This window comes from Apis laboriosa, unplaced genomic scaffold (genome assembly GCF_014066325.1).
Source record: "Apis laboriosa isolate Shangri-la unplaced genomic scaffold, ASM1406632v1 scaffold122_cov146, whole genome shotgun sequence".
Lineage (NCBI taxonomy): Eukaryota > Metazoa > Arthropoda > Insecta > Hymenoptera > Apidae > Apis > Apis laboriosa.
In genome coordinates this window covers 578,030-596,174 of record NW_025221084.1, presented here as the reverse complement: position 1 = coordinate 596,174, position 18,145 = coordinate 578,030, and the positions used below count along the sequence as shown (strand labels likewise).

At 17.4% G+C, this 18,145-nt stretch overlaps 3 protein-coding genes across 4 annotated transcripts; 2 read left to right on the top strand and 1 right to left on the bottom strand.

Annotated features, from left to right (window-relative positions):
* Nucleotides 1-625: 625 nt before the first annotated feature.
* Nucleotides 626-2,749, top strand: LOC122720194 (IST1 homolog). 2 transcript variants are annotated; one of them, XR_006347728.1, is made up of 7 exons: nt 626-1,148; nt 1,290-1,566; nt 1,622-1,783; nt 1,841-1,972; nt 2,039-2,092; nt 2,328-2,568; nt 2,690-2,749. XR_006347728.1 is itself a non-coding variant. In XM_043946727.1 (6 exons), exons 1-6 carry the CDS (start codon nt 880-882, stop codon nt 2,505-2,507), a joined length of 1,074 nt encoding a protein of 357 aa, XP_043802662.1. In that variant the 5' UTR covers nt 626-879; the 3' UTR covers nt 2,508-2,647. The 2 variants fall into 2 exon arrangements, 1 of the variants encoding a protein (XP_043802662.1); XM_043946727.1 differs by lacking the exon at nt 2,690-2,749 and having other exon boundaries at nt 2,328-2,647.
* A 3,905-nt stretch (nt 2,750-6,654) lies between these two features.
* On the bottom strand, nt 6,655-12,337 carry LOC122720195 (probable serine/threonine-protein kinase DDB_G0283337). The gene is made up of 6 exons (XM_043946728.1): nt 12,020-12,337; nt 7,739-7,977; nt 7,158-7,374; nt 7,029-7,064; nt 6,770-6,961; nt 6,655-6,678 (listed from the first exon to the last, which is right to left on the bottom strand). Exons 1-6 carry the CDS (start codon nt 12,080-12,082, stop codon nt 6,655-6,657), a joined length of 771 nt encoding a protein of 256 aa, XP_043802663.1. The 5' UTR covers nt 12,083-12,337.
* An 855-nt stretch (nt 12,338-13,192) lies between these two features.
* Nucleotides 13,193-15,515, top strand: LOC122720276. Its single transcript, XM_043946862.1, has 3 exons — nt 13,193-13,310; nt 14,691-15,007; nt 15,344-15,515. The coding sequence occupies exons 1-3, from the start codon at nt 13,212-13,214 to the stop codon at nt 15,513-15,515; spliced, it is 588 nt and encodes a 195-aa protein (XP_043802797.1). The 5' UTR covers nt 13,193-13,211.
* Nucleotides 15,516-18,145: the final 2,630 nt, after the last annotated feature.

Here is an 18,145-nt window from a genome sequence, read left to right as displayed (position 1 = left end):
ATTATATTATATTATATTATATTACATATATATATATATATATATATATTTATATATTTATATACATATACATATTACAATATATCTATATTTAAATAATATTTTAGAAATAAATATAATTTTATTAATTAAATAAAAAAATTTATTTATATTTGATTTATTTTAATGTAAAATATTTTATATTATATTATATTAATATTTTGAATTTTTTTAATTTATTTTAAAATAATCTTTTTTCTTTAATTTAAAAGTTTCTTTAAATTTTATAATTTTTTAAATTAATATTTTGAAATTATAATTATAATTATTTTTATAATTCTTTAAAACAATTTTTATATAATTATTTTTTATACTAAGATAGATACTACTAATATATATACATATATAATTTACTTATAATATTTATAATATTAATATAATTGAATTATTAGCTGTGTAAAAATATATTTTTTTACAAAAAAAATTGAAATATTTAAAAGTAGCGCCTTATTTTTTATTTGTACACTTATCTTACATTATATCAAATAATTCATTAAAAAATGTATAAAATATGAGTCATAAAAATAATATTAAGTATCTATAACTGTGCCTTTTTAAGACCATATTTAATTATTTTATTATTTTTTATTTGTATATTTGTTTTAGTTTTTATACAAAATATATTATTTTATTTAAAATTATAAATAATTAAAATTATAAATAAAAATAAATACTTCGACATTATACATATATTCATCTATTAGAATCATGCATTTGATCTTATGAACTGTCACTGACAGTGACTCAGTTTTTAAATAACCTCTATTATATATTTGGTACATAAAGGCATGAAAAATTATTTGAATTTTTTCTTTATTTGTAACAAATTCAATTAAAGAAATGTTTTCGAGTGGACCAAATTATACCAAATTAAAAACACATTTACGTCTAACAATAAATCGGCTTAAATTACTTGAAAAAAAAAAAACTGAACTTGCCCAGAAAGCACGAAAAGAAATAGCTGATTATCTTGCTGCAGGAAAAATTGAAAGAGCAAAAATACGCGTTGAACATATTATTAGAGAAGACTATATGGTTGAAGCAATGGAATTACTCGAAATGTATTGTGATCTCTTACTTGCACGTTTTGGACTTATTCAACAAATGAAGTAAATGATAAATAAATTTTCTAAATTTTTAATCATCTTAAAAAAATATAAATGATAATTGATATTTTTTAAATTTTTATATTTTAAAATATAAAAAATTATTAATTTAATTATAATTGCTATTAATATTCATTGTTATAGAAATTTAGATGAAGGTTTAGCAGAGGCTATTTCTACGATAATTTGGGCTGCTCCTAGAATACAAACTGATGTTCAAGAAATTAAAGTAATTGCTGATATCTTCACATCAAAATATGGAAAACAATATACAGAAGCATGTAGAGAAGAGGCAGTACAAACTATTTCTGAAAAATTGAAACATAAAATGAGTGTGCAGTCACCATCTAAGCTTCTTGTAGAAAAATATCTTATAGAAATTGCAAAAAATTATAATGTTGAATATGAACCAGATCCACAGGTAGAAATTATAAAATAAAAACATTATCAATATCACTTTTGTTGTGACATTATAGGTAATGATAGAAGGTCAAGATGCTTTATTAATAGATGTTGAAAATAATACAGAAAGGAACAATTTAGACATAGCTTCTGGAGGCATAACTGTACCACAACCAGTTGGATTTATTGGTTTTCCTCAACCTCCTTTATTACCAAATCCTGCATTTAATCTAATTGTATGTAATATTTTTTTGATTTTTTATTCATATTTTTATTTAAATTATTTCTTTTAGAATTCAGAAAAAGAAACTATAGGATTTGTAACTCCACCAACAACTTTAGAAAATAAAGATCAAAATGTTCCTTATAATCTAAGTAATGTTTTATACAACATTCCTTTAGATAATTCTAATGGAAACAAACCTGTGAGTGATAATATGAATTCTATGAATGAAATTATTTCATAATTAATAAAATCTTTATATTTTAAGGAAAATAATCAACCTCCACCATATGAATCATTTCCACCTGATTTAAATAAACAGGTAATTTAATAAAAGTAATTATCAAATAAAATACTGATAAATAAAATAAAATAAATTAAAAAAAATAATCAATAGTATATTATTTTAAGTTTATTAATATTTTATTTTTATTTTCTATTTTCTTTTTCATTTTATAGATTTATTTTATTGTTGTTTATTATTATTACTTTTTAATATATTAGAGATATTTGTTATGTGTTTATATAATACTTTTATTTATGATTTCCTATTACAGTCTGACCAGAAACCAAAACCTCAACCGCGATCGAAAATGCCGATGAATGATTTTCAGCTTCCAGATTTACCAACTGTGCCATCGGAGAATAATTTACCATCAAATAATCCATCTACTAGCGAAGATATTGATTTTGATGATTTAATGAAACGCTTTGAAGACTTGAAGAAAAGAAAGTAATTTCTTAGTTGTTTTAAGATGCATTACAAATATATATATTATAATACAACAACAATATAATGTAGGTATAAATAAAAATAATTATTATTGTTTTAATGCTATATTAATGTATAATATTAAAATTTAAGTAATTTTCTATTAATTAATACATTTGCAATATTTTTTCAAAATGTTACTAATAGGTTCAATTTCATCAATATTAAAAAAACTTAATAATCAATATATAATCCAATTGATAAGAAAAAATGATTAATTGAAAGAATTGGATAATAAAAGATTAATTGAATAATTAAGATAATAATCAATAAATTGAGAGATTTTATTTCTTAGATCAACAAATATAAATATATCTGTATAAATTGATATAAATATAAAACTATAAATAATCTTTAAAATATAATATATGTATTATCCAATATATATTTAAAAAATTAATATCATGAATGTATATTAAGTTGAATTTTTAGGAAAAATATGAATAAAAGTATGATAACAATATAGTTCCATTATATTTCAAAAATTATTTTCACAAAAATTTACTAGATAATCATTTTTTATTTTGCGATGAGAAGATTGGATAAATAAGGAATGAATATATTCACAAAAATATAGATGTTTTATTTTAACAATCTATATCTATGTTAAATTATTATATTAATATTATAAAAAAAATAAAAGGAAATTTTTTTTCTTTCAATAAAATAAAATAAATGTGAACAATTTAATTAATTTAATAATAAAATAATATTAAAAAGTAAATAAAATCACAATTATTTTTCTCATCAAATATTTGCACATTAAAAATTGCAAATTTTGCATTTTAAAAATTTATAATAAAATAACTAAATTTTTTTATAAAAATTAAATATTGATATTTAATATTTTTTTATAAGAAAAAATATTTCTCTCCCTCTAGAAATTTAAAAAATTATAAAAGTTTCATAATATATAATACTTATATAAGTATGTGTTTTTATTTTTTTTTTTTGTTATACAATTATCCAAAATCATTTTAAAAGGATGAAATCAACTCTTAAAAATTTAGTGTTTATATTATAATTTGTAAACTATAAGAAATACAAAAAATATTTTCAAATAAAAATTATTTTTTTTCACAAGGTCTATCATCTAATAAAATATTTATTAATTATTTATACAATTAAAAAAAAGTTATATAAACAAAAAAATTAATTTTTTTTAATTTATTTTTTAAAATTTTTAATCAACAACATAAATAAAAAAAATAAATAAAAAAACAATGAATATTTTTTGTTTTTAGATAGAAATAAGATAGAATAAAAAAGAAACTTATAATTTTATAATATTTTTAGTTTGAATGTACTTATCAAAGTTCTTTACTTTTTACGTATCAAATGATAAAAGAATTCAATAAAGATAAATATGAATAACGATGAAAGCATAGACATAACTTATGCTTTATAATATTATGAATTACTCTTCATAGTAAAATTCTTCGAAAAAATGTTGTAAACATAAAAAACTTATTTCACCATGCACATTGCATGCATATAATAACATGATTGGCATATATGAAACAACGAGATGGCCATATGAAATTTTATTGCAAAAAAGTGAATTCTATGGAATTTTCAAAATTATTTAGTTTCTTATCAATATATCTATTCTTTATTATGTCTAAGCAAATACATCGTAATACTTTAATGATAAAAATTGAATAAAAAGACTATATATATAAAAAGATTATATATATATATGAATAAAAAGACTATATAATTTAATATTATTCTATTCATATAGATATTAATTTATATGAATGTTGTAATTATATAATATAACAAAATCGGAAAATTTCCGTACAAAATTTTTTCATATGTGGAAAAATTCGGTTGTATTATATACATCAAGCGGTTATATTTTTCCTATGTTCAAATATAATAAAAACCTATTTGTGTTTTAAATCTATAGCATTATTTAAGCTATCGTTGAATGGGTTTAAAAAACTACAAAAACCAAAAAATAAAATATATTGTTAATAAAAATTATTTTAAAATCAATACTTAATTTTTATTAAAAAATTATTATTAATTACTATCTATTAAAATTATTTATTTTAATTATCTTATTGTAAATTTTTAAAATGTCCAAATATTTTTGTAAGAAAAAAAAATTGTAATTTTATTTTATTTTTAATATTACTTTATTATATCAAATTCCCTAAATATATTTCTCATATTTATAAAATACAATAAAATACAAAAAAATACAATAAAATACAATAAAATACTATCGAAAAAAACAAGTTTGAATTTATTTTTTCTATAATTAATAAAAAGTTGTTAAAGTTAAGTATATATAATATTAGCGCCGGAATATTTTTGAGTAATTATATATTCGTGAAACTTTAAAAAATTTATTCTAGAATCTAAAACAAATACAAAGATTTGTATAATGTATATGTGTGTATGTAAATTAATACTAAATATTTATGAAAAAGAATTCCATAGAGAAATATAAAATACTAAAAAAATATTTCACAATGAATTTATTATCCTAATGTTTTACAATGTTATGAAATATAATGTTTTACAAAATACAAAGGAAAGATTATAAATGATATATATTTTTAATATCATTCAACAATGTGATAAAAATTATTTCTATTTAGTTGAATAATAACATTCCAATTAAATTTACATGAAGCAGATTTTGTTGAATGTTTGTTGTAAGTTTTATGAATAGAATGACTACAAATTTGATGTAAGATGTGTTATATTCAGATGTAATTATAGCAATATTAGCAAATTAGTTGACAAAATATAACAAAATTTTTAATAAAATTTATTAAAGCAAATAACTTATAATATAATCTTTCATCAAATTGAAAATAGATTATAAAAACATTCTGATGGTAGAAAAATAATAAAAATCAAACAGAGTCTTGCAATTTCAATTTAAATTTTAAATAAAAACATGTTAACATCTATGTTATCTTTTCTGAAACACAAAAATATTTAGAAAAAATACTAAAAATATTATAAATATTAATAAAAATCATTTTATGAATTCAATTTTTTTTTTATTAAAATGAATATTAATATTATCAATAATATATTTTATAGATAAAATAGATTTTAAATGTTAATTATGTAGTTTCATTAACTGAAAAAGAATCTGCTTCTATTTTTTCTACCAGGAGACTATACTATGCAAATTCTGCTGTGTATTTTCAATATGTGTATATGTATTATAATATATGTATGAGAATAGATTATATAAATGAAATCTTCAATTTTTGTTGTTTATTTTTTGATTCTATTAATATCAATGTTTTGTCTGCAAAATCTAAGCCTAATGTTGAAACAGATGACTATTAAGAATTTATAAATAAATTTTGTCAAATATGTTATTAATTTGCAATTTGTACATAAATGATTTATATGAAATAATTTTATATTATATTTTATTTTTTATAATGTTATAATATAATATTATATTTTTTATAATGTTATGTTGAAATAATTTTATATTATTATATTTTTTATAATGTTATGTTGTAATATTATGATTTAAAACAGAGATGAATTCACGAGCAATTGTGTTTCATGTCTCTTTGTCTATTTGAAAACCTGTTTGAAAAAAAAAGTTATAAGGATGGTTCTTTCCTCACAAAATTCCTTTAAAGAATTCCTTCGCGAGTCACATGATTCTACTATTAGATAATATTTTTTTCAATCACTTACAATTATATTTCATATATTTTGTTTTATTATTTAATAATTGTTTTGTTCATAATAGAAAAATCGATTAATTAAAAGTGGAAATATAGCTCCTCGAAAAAAAAACAGTAGGATTGACTAATCGAAGTTATCCAAGTCTGACTTTTGATGGAAAAGAAGTTCAACAGATGTGATTTAAAAATTAGAAATTCCTTGTAAGAAAAATGTAAAATATAATATATATAATAATAAAATAAAATATTATAATAAATAAAAGTATTATATAAGTAAAATAATATTTTAATTAATTAAATCTAATATCAAATATTTTTATAGATTTATAAAAATATTAAGATATTTTCAAGTATTTTTTCAAATTTTACTATTTTGCATATTTAATTATATAAATATTTAGACATTTTTAAAATAATTCTATAAAAATATATTTTTTAATTTTTCCAATCCTCGCATTTCTGAAATAAAATATATGATTTATAAAATTATTTTTCATGAAATTAAAAATATATTATAAATTACTACAAATTTTAATAAATTAGAACTTACTTGCTGTCCTTTTTCATTTAAACATTTTAATAAATTTTGTGAGAATTCACATTTTTCTCGTTTATTTGATTCAAAATAACGAAAACATTCTATAATTGATTCTTCAACAAAATCCTTCAATTCTGGATTTTGAATATTTTGACTTATTAATGAAATTACTGAATTTCTTTCTGGAAATCCTTTTTGATCAACCTATTATTTAGCATGCAGTTATAATTAATAAAATAAGTTTTTTTATTTTAAGTTCAATGGTACTTACGACATTTAATTCATTAAAAAAACATTGTATGATACACTGTAACAAATTAGATGAAATATTAATATAACGTAATTAATCTTACATATAAAAATTATAAAATATTTAATTTGAATAATTTATAATTCTTACATTTTGTTTTTGATTAGTATCATTATTGAAATACATATCTTTGTTATTCATATCTTTATTATTAAAATCACTTTTTCTATTACGCAAATTTTTAGAATTCCAGAAATCTCGATTATTCATTTCATGAATACGTTTTATATTTTGTAAATATCTTGTATTTCCTTTAATTAATTGATTAGATGAATAAATATTTGTACCGCTATTTTTGTCAGAATTTCTATGTCAACAAATAAATTAAAATGTATGAATATTACAATAGAAATTAAATATATATAATTAATAAATGTATAGTGATATAATATAATATAATATAATATATTATAATTATATAACAATTTATATTAAGTCATCTATTCTAAATATAATAAAAGAAATATTTTAAAAAAAATTAATTTTATATACATTAATTTTCTAAAAATACAAATGTTTAAAATAAAATGATTTTTTATATTAATATTTTTATATTAATTTGTTTTATAAGTCAAATTATATGTATATATTTTTTTATCATGTATGTGTGATTTATATTTTTATTCAAACAAAGATTAATTTTTGTAAATTTAAATTATTAAATCACATACCTATATTTTTGATTATTTGTAAATTCATTATATGAATGATTATTGTTATTTTTATGAAAAATATTTTTATCGTATACATTTTCTTCAAAAACAAAATCACTTCCTATATCACTGTTTTCTGTAGATATAGAATCATTCGAATTAACCGTATTTAAATCGATATGGCGATTTCTACAAGTTTTTAACACTTTTTGAAATTGTATGTCCATTTCTTGATTTCCAGAATGACATCTTAAAGACTGAGAGAAATTTTTGAATCAATTTCTTAATGTAAATGTTATTACAATTAGTATAATTTTATACAAATAGAAATTTGTATAAATTATAAGTTTATATAAATATAGAAAGAAGAATGAGCAAGTGATGTTTTGATAGAAACGATTTAGAAATTTTAATTACATATGCATGTAATTTTAAGAATTAATCTTGATAGATATTTCGATCGCATAAATATTTTTTTTATTTAAATTCTTAATTTTATTTAAAATCTATATTTTTTTTTTACAATTTCAGAAAATATCACATGTTACCATATATTTTATATTTCAATCACTGAAGAAACTACAAGATTATTATTCGAGAGATAATTTTAAATATTTCAATAAAATTGTAGAATTGCATATTTTAATTTTTATAAATTTTTATTAATCTGTATAATATATCAAAATCGCAGCGAAACTAACATCATCAAATATTATTATTATCATTGAACTTTTAATTTTAATTAATACCAAATTATTTTATTTCTATATTTAAAACAAAAATATTTTTATAACATTCCTTGATGTTTTTCCTTGATGGTTTCCTAGCAAAAAAATCTGCCTTATCGTATGGTATAAATACATTATTTTCTAAATTCTTTTATTTTATTTCAAATAAATTAAAACAATATTAATAAAAACAGATGCATTTCAACTTTTAACTTTAATCATTATTTACATATATTTAAATATTTATAATCTAATAACTTTAATTTATTTGGGAAAGTAGAATCATATAATCATTTGGTATCAAGAATAACTGAATAATTATTATTCAAAATTTGTAGGTTCTACAAAAAATATTTCAAAATTGAAATTTTTTTCAAAACTTATGAATTTTAGCGAAAAAATGATTAGCAAATTTATATTCAATATATAAAAATCTATAAGAATCTATATATATCTATTAAAAATTACATATTGAATAATATTATCTAATTGAATATCAATAATATCAACTTATTTTTTTTATTTTATTTATTTTAAATCGTTCTTTCTATTTTTTTATATTAATTAAATCTAGGTATAACATGTTATATAGTTAAAAAAAATGTTTTTACGTCACAAATTATCATATGTACATATGTAATATTGATATACGATTTTTTTTAATGAACTTTGAATAAGAAATAAGCTGTAAAAAAACAAAAAGTGGAATTTGAATTATATAACTCGTATCATTCTACTTATATATTATATATATATATTTATATTATATTATTATATTATAATTATATATATATATATATATAATTGAAGATTTCAAGCAACATTTTGCAATCTTTGCAAAAACTTTTCGTTGTGACATTGTTAACAAGTTATTAACAAAAAATATTGGCTAATAAATAGATTGTAGATGTAATAGATAGACTAGTCACGATGAGAGTTGGTTAATATGCATCAGTCTAAATACGAACAAGTTGAAATAACACGAATAAAAAAAGTAAATTGAATATAACAAATATTTTTTTATTAACAAAAAATTATATCGAATTATATTTTATTTAAAAATAATGAAATTAATTATTATTTAATAATTAATGAAAGTTAATGAAAATAATAATTATATCAAATTTTGATATAAAAAGAATATAAAACTTTTATAACAAATAAACGATAAATAATATATATTTAGAATAAAAAAATAAACGATACGTTACAATTTATAAATTAAAAAATAAACTAAAAAATAATTGATCAAATAAATGTCATTAAGTGACTGATTTACAGATGTCATTGGTTATGATATGCCTTATGGACCATCCAAATTTATCATCAGAAAGAGAATATGTCCCGTTAACATTAGTTTTTTGTATTTTGATATAAATTTGGGATTTGTTAAAGATATCGTCGTGTTTTGAGCACTAGACATAATAACATATTGTATCGTATTTTTAATATAATTCATATTATTAGAAAGAAAAAACATCATCTTATCTTTTTATTTATTCAATTTCGGCCAGAGATTTCAATCCACGAATACACTCATCATCTATTCAGTTTCATGATTGCAAAGATTTAAATAAAAGTGTTTACTACTAAAATATAATAATGCGGAAAAAAATTAAATTTAATTAGATTACAAGTGATTACAATTTATCAGTGTTGATAACTGTGCAGTAAAGTGAATAATAAATATATTAATTTGAAGATATATTATCTTTATGTATTATTTTTTGATAATATTTTATCTATACTCAGTTTAGTATTTAGCGCAAATTTATCAAGAATTAATTTAATAAGAAAGAATATCAGAATATGGTTAATGTTAAAGAAAAATATCAAAGTTTGTTTTTTTTGAAAGTTTGTTTTGAGTTGAATTTTTGGTGAATAATTGATTTCATCTATTTAATTAATTTATTTTTTAATTTAATATAATTTGTAATAAATCGTTTATTTTTTTTATTTCAAATATATATTATTTATCATTTATTTATTAAAAAAATTTTATATTATTTTTATTATAATTTGGCATTATTCATTTTGAATGATGAATAAACATATCTTTACTTATCGATACTTCTTTTATTTATTTGTACTCGATTGACGGTACATCATACTACCGTCACAGTTTCGTATGCACTCTATGATTGACATATTTTTTTATTAATAACTCATTAATGTTACAATAAATGTTTCTGTAAGAAAAATATTGCTTGAAATTACTTTAGGAATTTTCAGTTCACAACTAGTGTTCCCATATTTTGGGATATCTTATATATTTATTATCTATCTATAAAGGATTATCAGAGAAAATCATCATAAATTGCAAAAATATAAATTAAATGATATATAATTATATATACATAAAACATATAACTGGAATAGTTTTTTTTTTCTTATTTCATCAAAGATTAAGAAAAATTGTATGGTTTGGTAAGATTTATGTACTCACTTGTACTTATATACTCAAGATGTAAGTATTCACTTTTTTTAATATGCAATGATGCATTAGAAAAATGTAACTATATTTTTTATATTTTTATGAAATCATGCTTTTTCACATAAATTAGTTGCTTTTTAACATTTATTTTATAATATTTTATAATTTTTAAAAAGAATTAATATAAAATACCCAAAAAATTTAGAATTTAAAACATAATTAAAATTTTGTTGAGAAATACATAATTATTCATGAAGATTCTCTTTAAAATTTAAAAAAATGAATTAAAATGATTTATTCTAATGTAATACAATCAACGATATGATAAAAAATATTAAAAAACAATACGAAGAATTTATAACGGTAAGATATTTAAATATCTCCTTATTACAATTGCATTATTTTGATATATCATATATAATAAAAAAAAGAATATCTTCTACTAAAAAATATTCCTTATCAACTCAATTTTTCCGTTTAAGATTTTTCTTTATCTTAAACGAAACCGAAATTACAGCTCATTCTACTTGCATAGTTTATCCTATATATATAAATATCAGTATATTATTTAATGTGAACTTGCTTATTAGATCCCTCATTTAATTCATTGATACTAAAAGTTCTTTACAAATAATTCGAAATTAAATTAAAACAAATTGATTATGTCTAAAAAAAGTTAGAATATTAAAATCAAAATAATATTTCAAGTTTATTAAGATTGATAGGAAAAAAACTAATCGATAAATTGATCCATATAAATATAATATCACAATTATATATAATCACAAATTATATATCATAAAATCGTATATATATAAATCTACCTCTGAAATTCAATTATTAAAATTATGAATGTATATTAATTAAAATATCTATATAAAAAAGAATATATTGAATGAACTCTTACTCATTCTATACTAAATATATTGCAATTTTTTTAATATTTTTTTTTAATATTTAATAAAAAATATAAATGAATGTTTCAAAAATAATAAATATACATAAAATATTTGTATATATTCTAAAATAAGTAAAACTTTATTTCATAATTTTATACATATAACAATTACTTATTTAATAGTTTTATATATATACATATTACATAAAATAAATTTTTAATTTATGAAAATAACTTACTATCCCTTCACGAAGAAAAAGTAAAACAATGCAGTAGAAAATAAAGAAAACAAAATTCTCCATAATTTGTCTATATATACAGTCAATATTCTATTAAATTATCTTTCAATTATTGAAAACATATTCGTTTAAAATCAAATATATATACGAAATTAACAGGAAAAGGTGCTGACAATAATTGCATGTTATGTTATTCTACTATTAAAAAGAATTTGAATTCAATGTGCGTTTCGGTGACATGACATATCCTGAATTATTTCCTTCCACTCAAATATAAATTGTATAATTTAATTGAAAAGAATATCATAATTTTCATTGTTTCCTTAAAATTATTTTTGTAGTCAGAAAAATGTATTTTTGAATAATTATACATTACATTTATGATAAAAATATTTATTTATTTTTTACGTATTTAAAAAATTAAATAGTATTTGAAAGTATAAAAATTAAAAAAATTTTAAAAATAATAAAAGGAATAATATTTAGAATTTAATTTATTTAAATTTATTGCAAAGCAAATATAGAGTTTAAAAGTTCATATAATTATATTCATATAATAACTAATTTCATTAGAAACATTGTAAAAATTTGATTAAAATAAAATTTCAAATAAAATATATATTTTTTTATTTAAAAATCTACAGAATAATTTAAATAATCCAAGAAAAAAATTCAATATAGTATTACTAATAATTTTTTATAAATATCTATTATAATAAATATTAATTATAAATATAACTTATAAATATCTCTAATTAAAAAGACAAAGTAATGATTATATATACGAAAAAGTTGTTTATATTGATTAATATTGAAGTTGAATATGGAGAATAAATATTAAAATAATCTAATAAAATAAAATAATATAATAATAATTGAAGTTCATATATATAATATATTTATTATTAAAAAATCATAATAAGCACAAATTGATTTTTTGTTCTTGTTTATCATTGTAATTATAATACAAACATATTTTTCGTTCAAATAATAAGAACTGGATAAATCGATTCAGATAAATAAATTTAAATAACAAAAATTTATTTAATCGGATAATAAGATTAATTTCAATAAATAAAATATAGATAGAAAAGAAAGAAAGTTCATATAATTTACTGCTATTTAAAAGATACAATAGTACAAAAATCTTAAAAGAAAGTTGGAGGGGAGAATAATAGAAGAGAAAGGAAATATGAAAGTGATCCAGAAAACAAGAAAAATTACTGATAATTTTAACAGAGAATTGTTATTCTTCTATCATCAGAAACACAAAATGCGCTTTAAGTTACTTGTGAGTAAAAATTTATTTCCATTATTTCTATAAAAATTACAAATAATCTTTAAATAATTTAATTTTAATGAAGGATTGATTTTTAAAATTTTTTTATATAAATAAATTATAAGAATATAATATAAATTTATAATATAAAAATAATAAAAAATAATAAAAAAAAATGTTATATAAAATTTTGTTATAAATAATTTATTAAAAAGTTTTATCTCTTTTTATATTTTTTTAAATGGTAAAAAAAAGTGCAAAAAAAAACTATGTAAAATAAAAAAAAAATATAAATATAGTGTATCGCATACTGAAAATTTAAAATACTCATACAAAATATGTATAAAATTTCTATTTTTATAAATATAAAAAACAAAATATAATTTTTATAACATTTTTTGCGAACTAATTAGTATTCGTTTTGTAACTATATTAAATTAAATAAAATATGTTATATATAAATATACATATATATATATAAAATAAAAGAAAAAATAAAAAAAACTTATATGATAACTTATATAACATAAAATATAATAATTTACTTTAAAATAACTTATTGTGATGATAATTCTTTTTTTTAAAACATCTCGAGAATTTTAATATGTTATTTTATATTGTTATTAATATAATAACTAAACTTATTAAATTATTATTATCATTTATAATAAATTATAAATTATCATCATATCATCAATAAATTATTTTAAAACAAAAAAAAATATATAAATAAAAATAATGTAAATACTAATCTTTTATTCTGTGATGCAAAATCCATTATTAAATGAATATTTTGTCTTATATTCAATATTTATTTATAATTTTATAAAACACTATTTTATAATATTTTTTTCTTGTTTTCATTTATAATTTATTCAGAAAAAAATGGAAAAACTTATTATTTATATAATCAATGAATAAATCAAATTATTAATTATAAATTTAAATTTTCTTTTTAGATTGTAAATTTTTTAAATTTTGAAATAAAACCTTATGATTTTCTTTAAAAATTTATGTTATTATTTTTATTATTATTTATTATATTTATTACTATAATAATTAAATTAAAATATTGTTATACTATAACAATAAAATAAATTTTGTTCAACTTATATATATTTATTGAAATTTATTATATAATAATAATTAAACTATAATTCAATAAAAAAGAATAATGAATCACAAAAACATTTAAAATTTATTTTAAAACAAACAAAAATTAATTCATAGTTCAAATTTCTGTTTTTTTAGTTAAAAATCAAACTAAAGAAACATGAATAATAAATAAAGCATGTGTAATAAATTAAAAAATTAATAATTAATATTATATTATTTAAGAAAAATAACTACGTAATATTTTTATAAAAATATATTTTTTATAAATATATTTAGCTGTTAATGAGCACAATCGTGACCAATGTTTCATGGGCTAATGATCAGCAATTTTACAAAGAAAATCAACAATTATTGTTAAATGGCGAAATAAAACCAATACTAAAAAAAAATAATGAACAATTATTACAAAAAAATAAAGATGTTAAAACTACAATAAATAAATATAACAAAACTACAATAAATAATATAAAAATAAAAAAAGAAGAAAATATTGATCCTTGGAAGTTTTTAGAACATAGAGATCGAATACAATTTCAAATAGAAGGCTATGATGGACCACAAACATATATTTTTGGATTTGATACTGGATATGGGTTTGTAATTCGAATTTTAATTGAATTTTATTCATAATACAATTAAATTAATAAAATTGATTTATTTTAATTATATGACTAATATATAATATAAATGATTATAATCATGATTATACATGATAATTATCATTTAATAAATTTCTAATTATTATTTGTAAAAATTAATTTATTTATTACAAATAATGCATTTTGTATATGTGCACATATATATGAGTGCGAATATATACATGTGTAAATATAGATAAAATTATAAAAATTTTGCTTAGATATATTTAATTAAAAATATATTATATTATATACATATTATATTATATATATATTATGTATTTCTTTCAGAAACAATAGACAATATAGATTGGAAGAAAAATATCGTAATGGTACAATAAAAGGACAATATGGTTATTATGATGCAAAAGGAAAATTAAAGAAAATTCGATATTTAGCTACACCTTTTAAAGGATATACTGAAATACATCATGAAAGTAATATACAAAAAAGAAAAAATTAAGAAATCATTCTTTTCAATTATATACTTCAAGATTTTAAATTTTATATATTTTATAATGTAAATAAAATAATTGGCTTTTAATAAAAATTAATAAAATCAATAAATAATAAGATTAAAAAGAATTGAACAATTGAAAAATTTTTCCTCTATAACTTTATGTATAATAGAAACTAAAAATTGAATATTGCATAAATTAAAAAAAACAATTTATAGATTAAACCATTTATTTAACAATAACAACAACTACACAAGAAAAACAAAAATCAAAGTTAAAGATAAATTTAAATACATTAATATCAAGAAGACTATTAAAAAAATATATTTATCCACATGTGTGTGTGTGTGTGTGTGCGCGCGCGCGCGTGCGTGTGTGTGTGTGTGTGTGTGTGTACATATATTTTTATACATGACAGTCAAATCTCGAAATTTATTATATCCGATCCAATTAAACGAAACTAGTTCCATTGAAAAAATTTTTATAACATATACTAGTTTTTCCTTGTAAAAAAATAAAATTTTTTCACCTAAAACTTAGTCATGCATACATATCCATTATATACACATGACATTACGATTAAAATACGACTTTCCGTACGAAGTACAATGTCTATCTTATGTAATACTTACATCATACAATCCAGAGATTCTCAAATGCAATTGAAATTGGAATAGTATTTTATTAGAAATATTTTATTATTAACAATATTGTCGAAAACGGTATTTATATCTGTTTTTGTACATAATTTTATTCTATATTTGTTGCTATTTTTTCATAAAAATCAATCTTCTGTCAACTTGATATGTGATTGTACCCTATATATAAGACGATATATGAATTTAATCTTAAAATTAAAACTTGTTTTATAATAAAACTAAATACTATTTCTCTTTTTTCAAATATATTAAATATGTTATAAACATTTATATAAATGTAATATAATATAATAAATGTATTAACTTCAATACTTTTTAAAATAATTGATTTTAATCTATATATTATATAATTAATTTTTCCAAATATTTAATTTAATTATAGAAATAAATAAAATAGAATATAAAAAAAAATTTATTGAAACTGATATTAATAGATTTGTTATTAATAAATTTTAAATCAATAAATTTGAAATTAAAACAATTTTCTATTATAAATAAAGAAAAAAATATCAATTTTATACAATATTATTATAGAAAAAAAAAAGAATGAAATAAATTTACATGGTAACAACAATGGTAACAAAAACAATATTTGAAACATGTGAAATAAATTCTTCAATAATATATGATGTAACATATAAATAATAAGTGATATTAAATAAAAGATCGGAATGTGATAGAATTCGAATAATTTTATATATTAACTTTTATATACACACACACATAAAACACTCATAACATATGTATATATATATCCATTTTCAAAAAAATTTGAATTTAAAGAGAATTTAAAAGAATTAAAATAAAATGTTTTGAATTTTTAACTTTTCGTTAGCAAACATTAGATCTTGCGAAATTGAAGTAATGACTATTTATTATTATTTAATATTTTATAAAAAGATAAGAGAAGAAATTATGAAAAATTTTTTCATAATTAGAATTAAACATAATTTGCAATCATATTTCAACAAAGATAATATTTTTTGATGTCACTACAATGTTATGATCGCAGCTATTTTTAGAGCAAGGATCAATATGTATGAATAATATTTTATATAAAAATTTATTTTCAACCCAAACGATAAAAATTTGTTATGAATAAAAGTGTCCGCTATGTATATATGTCTTCCGTCTTGTGAGAATTAATAAACTTGATTATTTTTAATATTTGTGCATGGTGGAATTATTTGTATAAAAAATACGTTATTTAAAACAAAGCTTTAAAATTATATTTTTAGAAATTTAATTTCTTTCGAAATATTATATATTGACTTACACTAATAAAAAATTATTTTTTTAAAACAATTATTTTTATATTTCAATAATATAATATCTTCAATTAATTTTTTTTATTAATTGAAACTTTTTTATATTATATCTTTTTTTATATATTTTATATCTATTTTATATTATCTTAAATTTTTACATAAAATAATGAATAAATTTTATTTAATTCTTAGAAATTAAATTTTTATAACATTAAAAAAAGAAAGTAAAAGAGTAAAAAAATAATTATAAAAATATTTTATAATTATTATAATAAAAATTTTTTTCTTAAAATATTTAAATATTTTTGAATTAATATATACTCCATATTGAATTTTTCATTTAAACCATTAAATTTTTGAAAAAAATTTATTGCAAAATCATATATATTCTTTTTTTTTTTGCATTTTAAATATTATCTTTTTTTCAATAATTATGATTTTTGCAATATTATAAATATAATTCTTAATATAAATCTTATATATGTAAAGAAATCTATTATTCATGATAATGTAAGAGGTATATATATGATCTACATATATATGATCTAATTGGAACAAAAAAACAAAAATCAATCCGGCACAGGAAGTATTAAATATATAATAGCAAATGAAAACTTAAAATAACTATCTTCTTTGAAAGGAGGGAAAAGAGAAAGACGTGCGCGCGCGCACACACACACACAGATATAAAACAAAAATTATATGCTA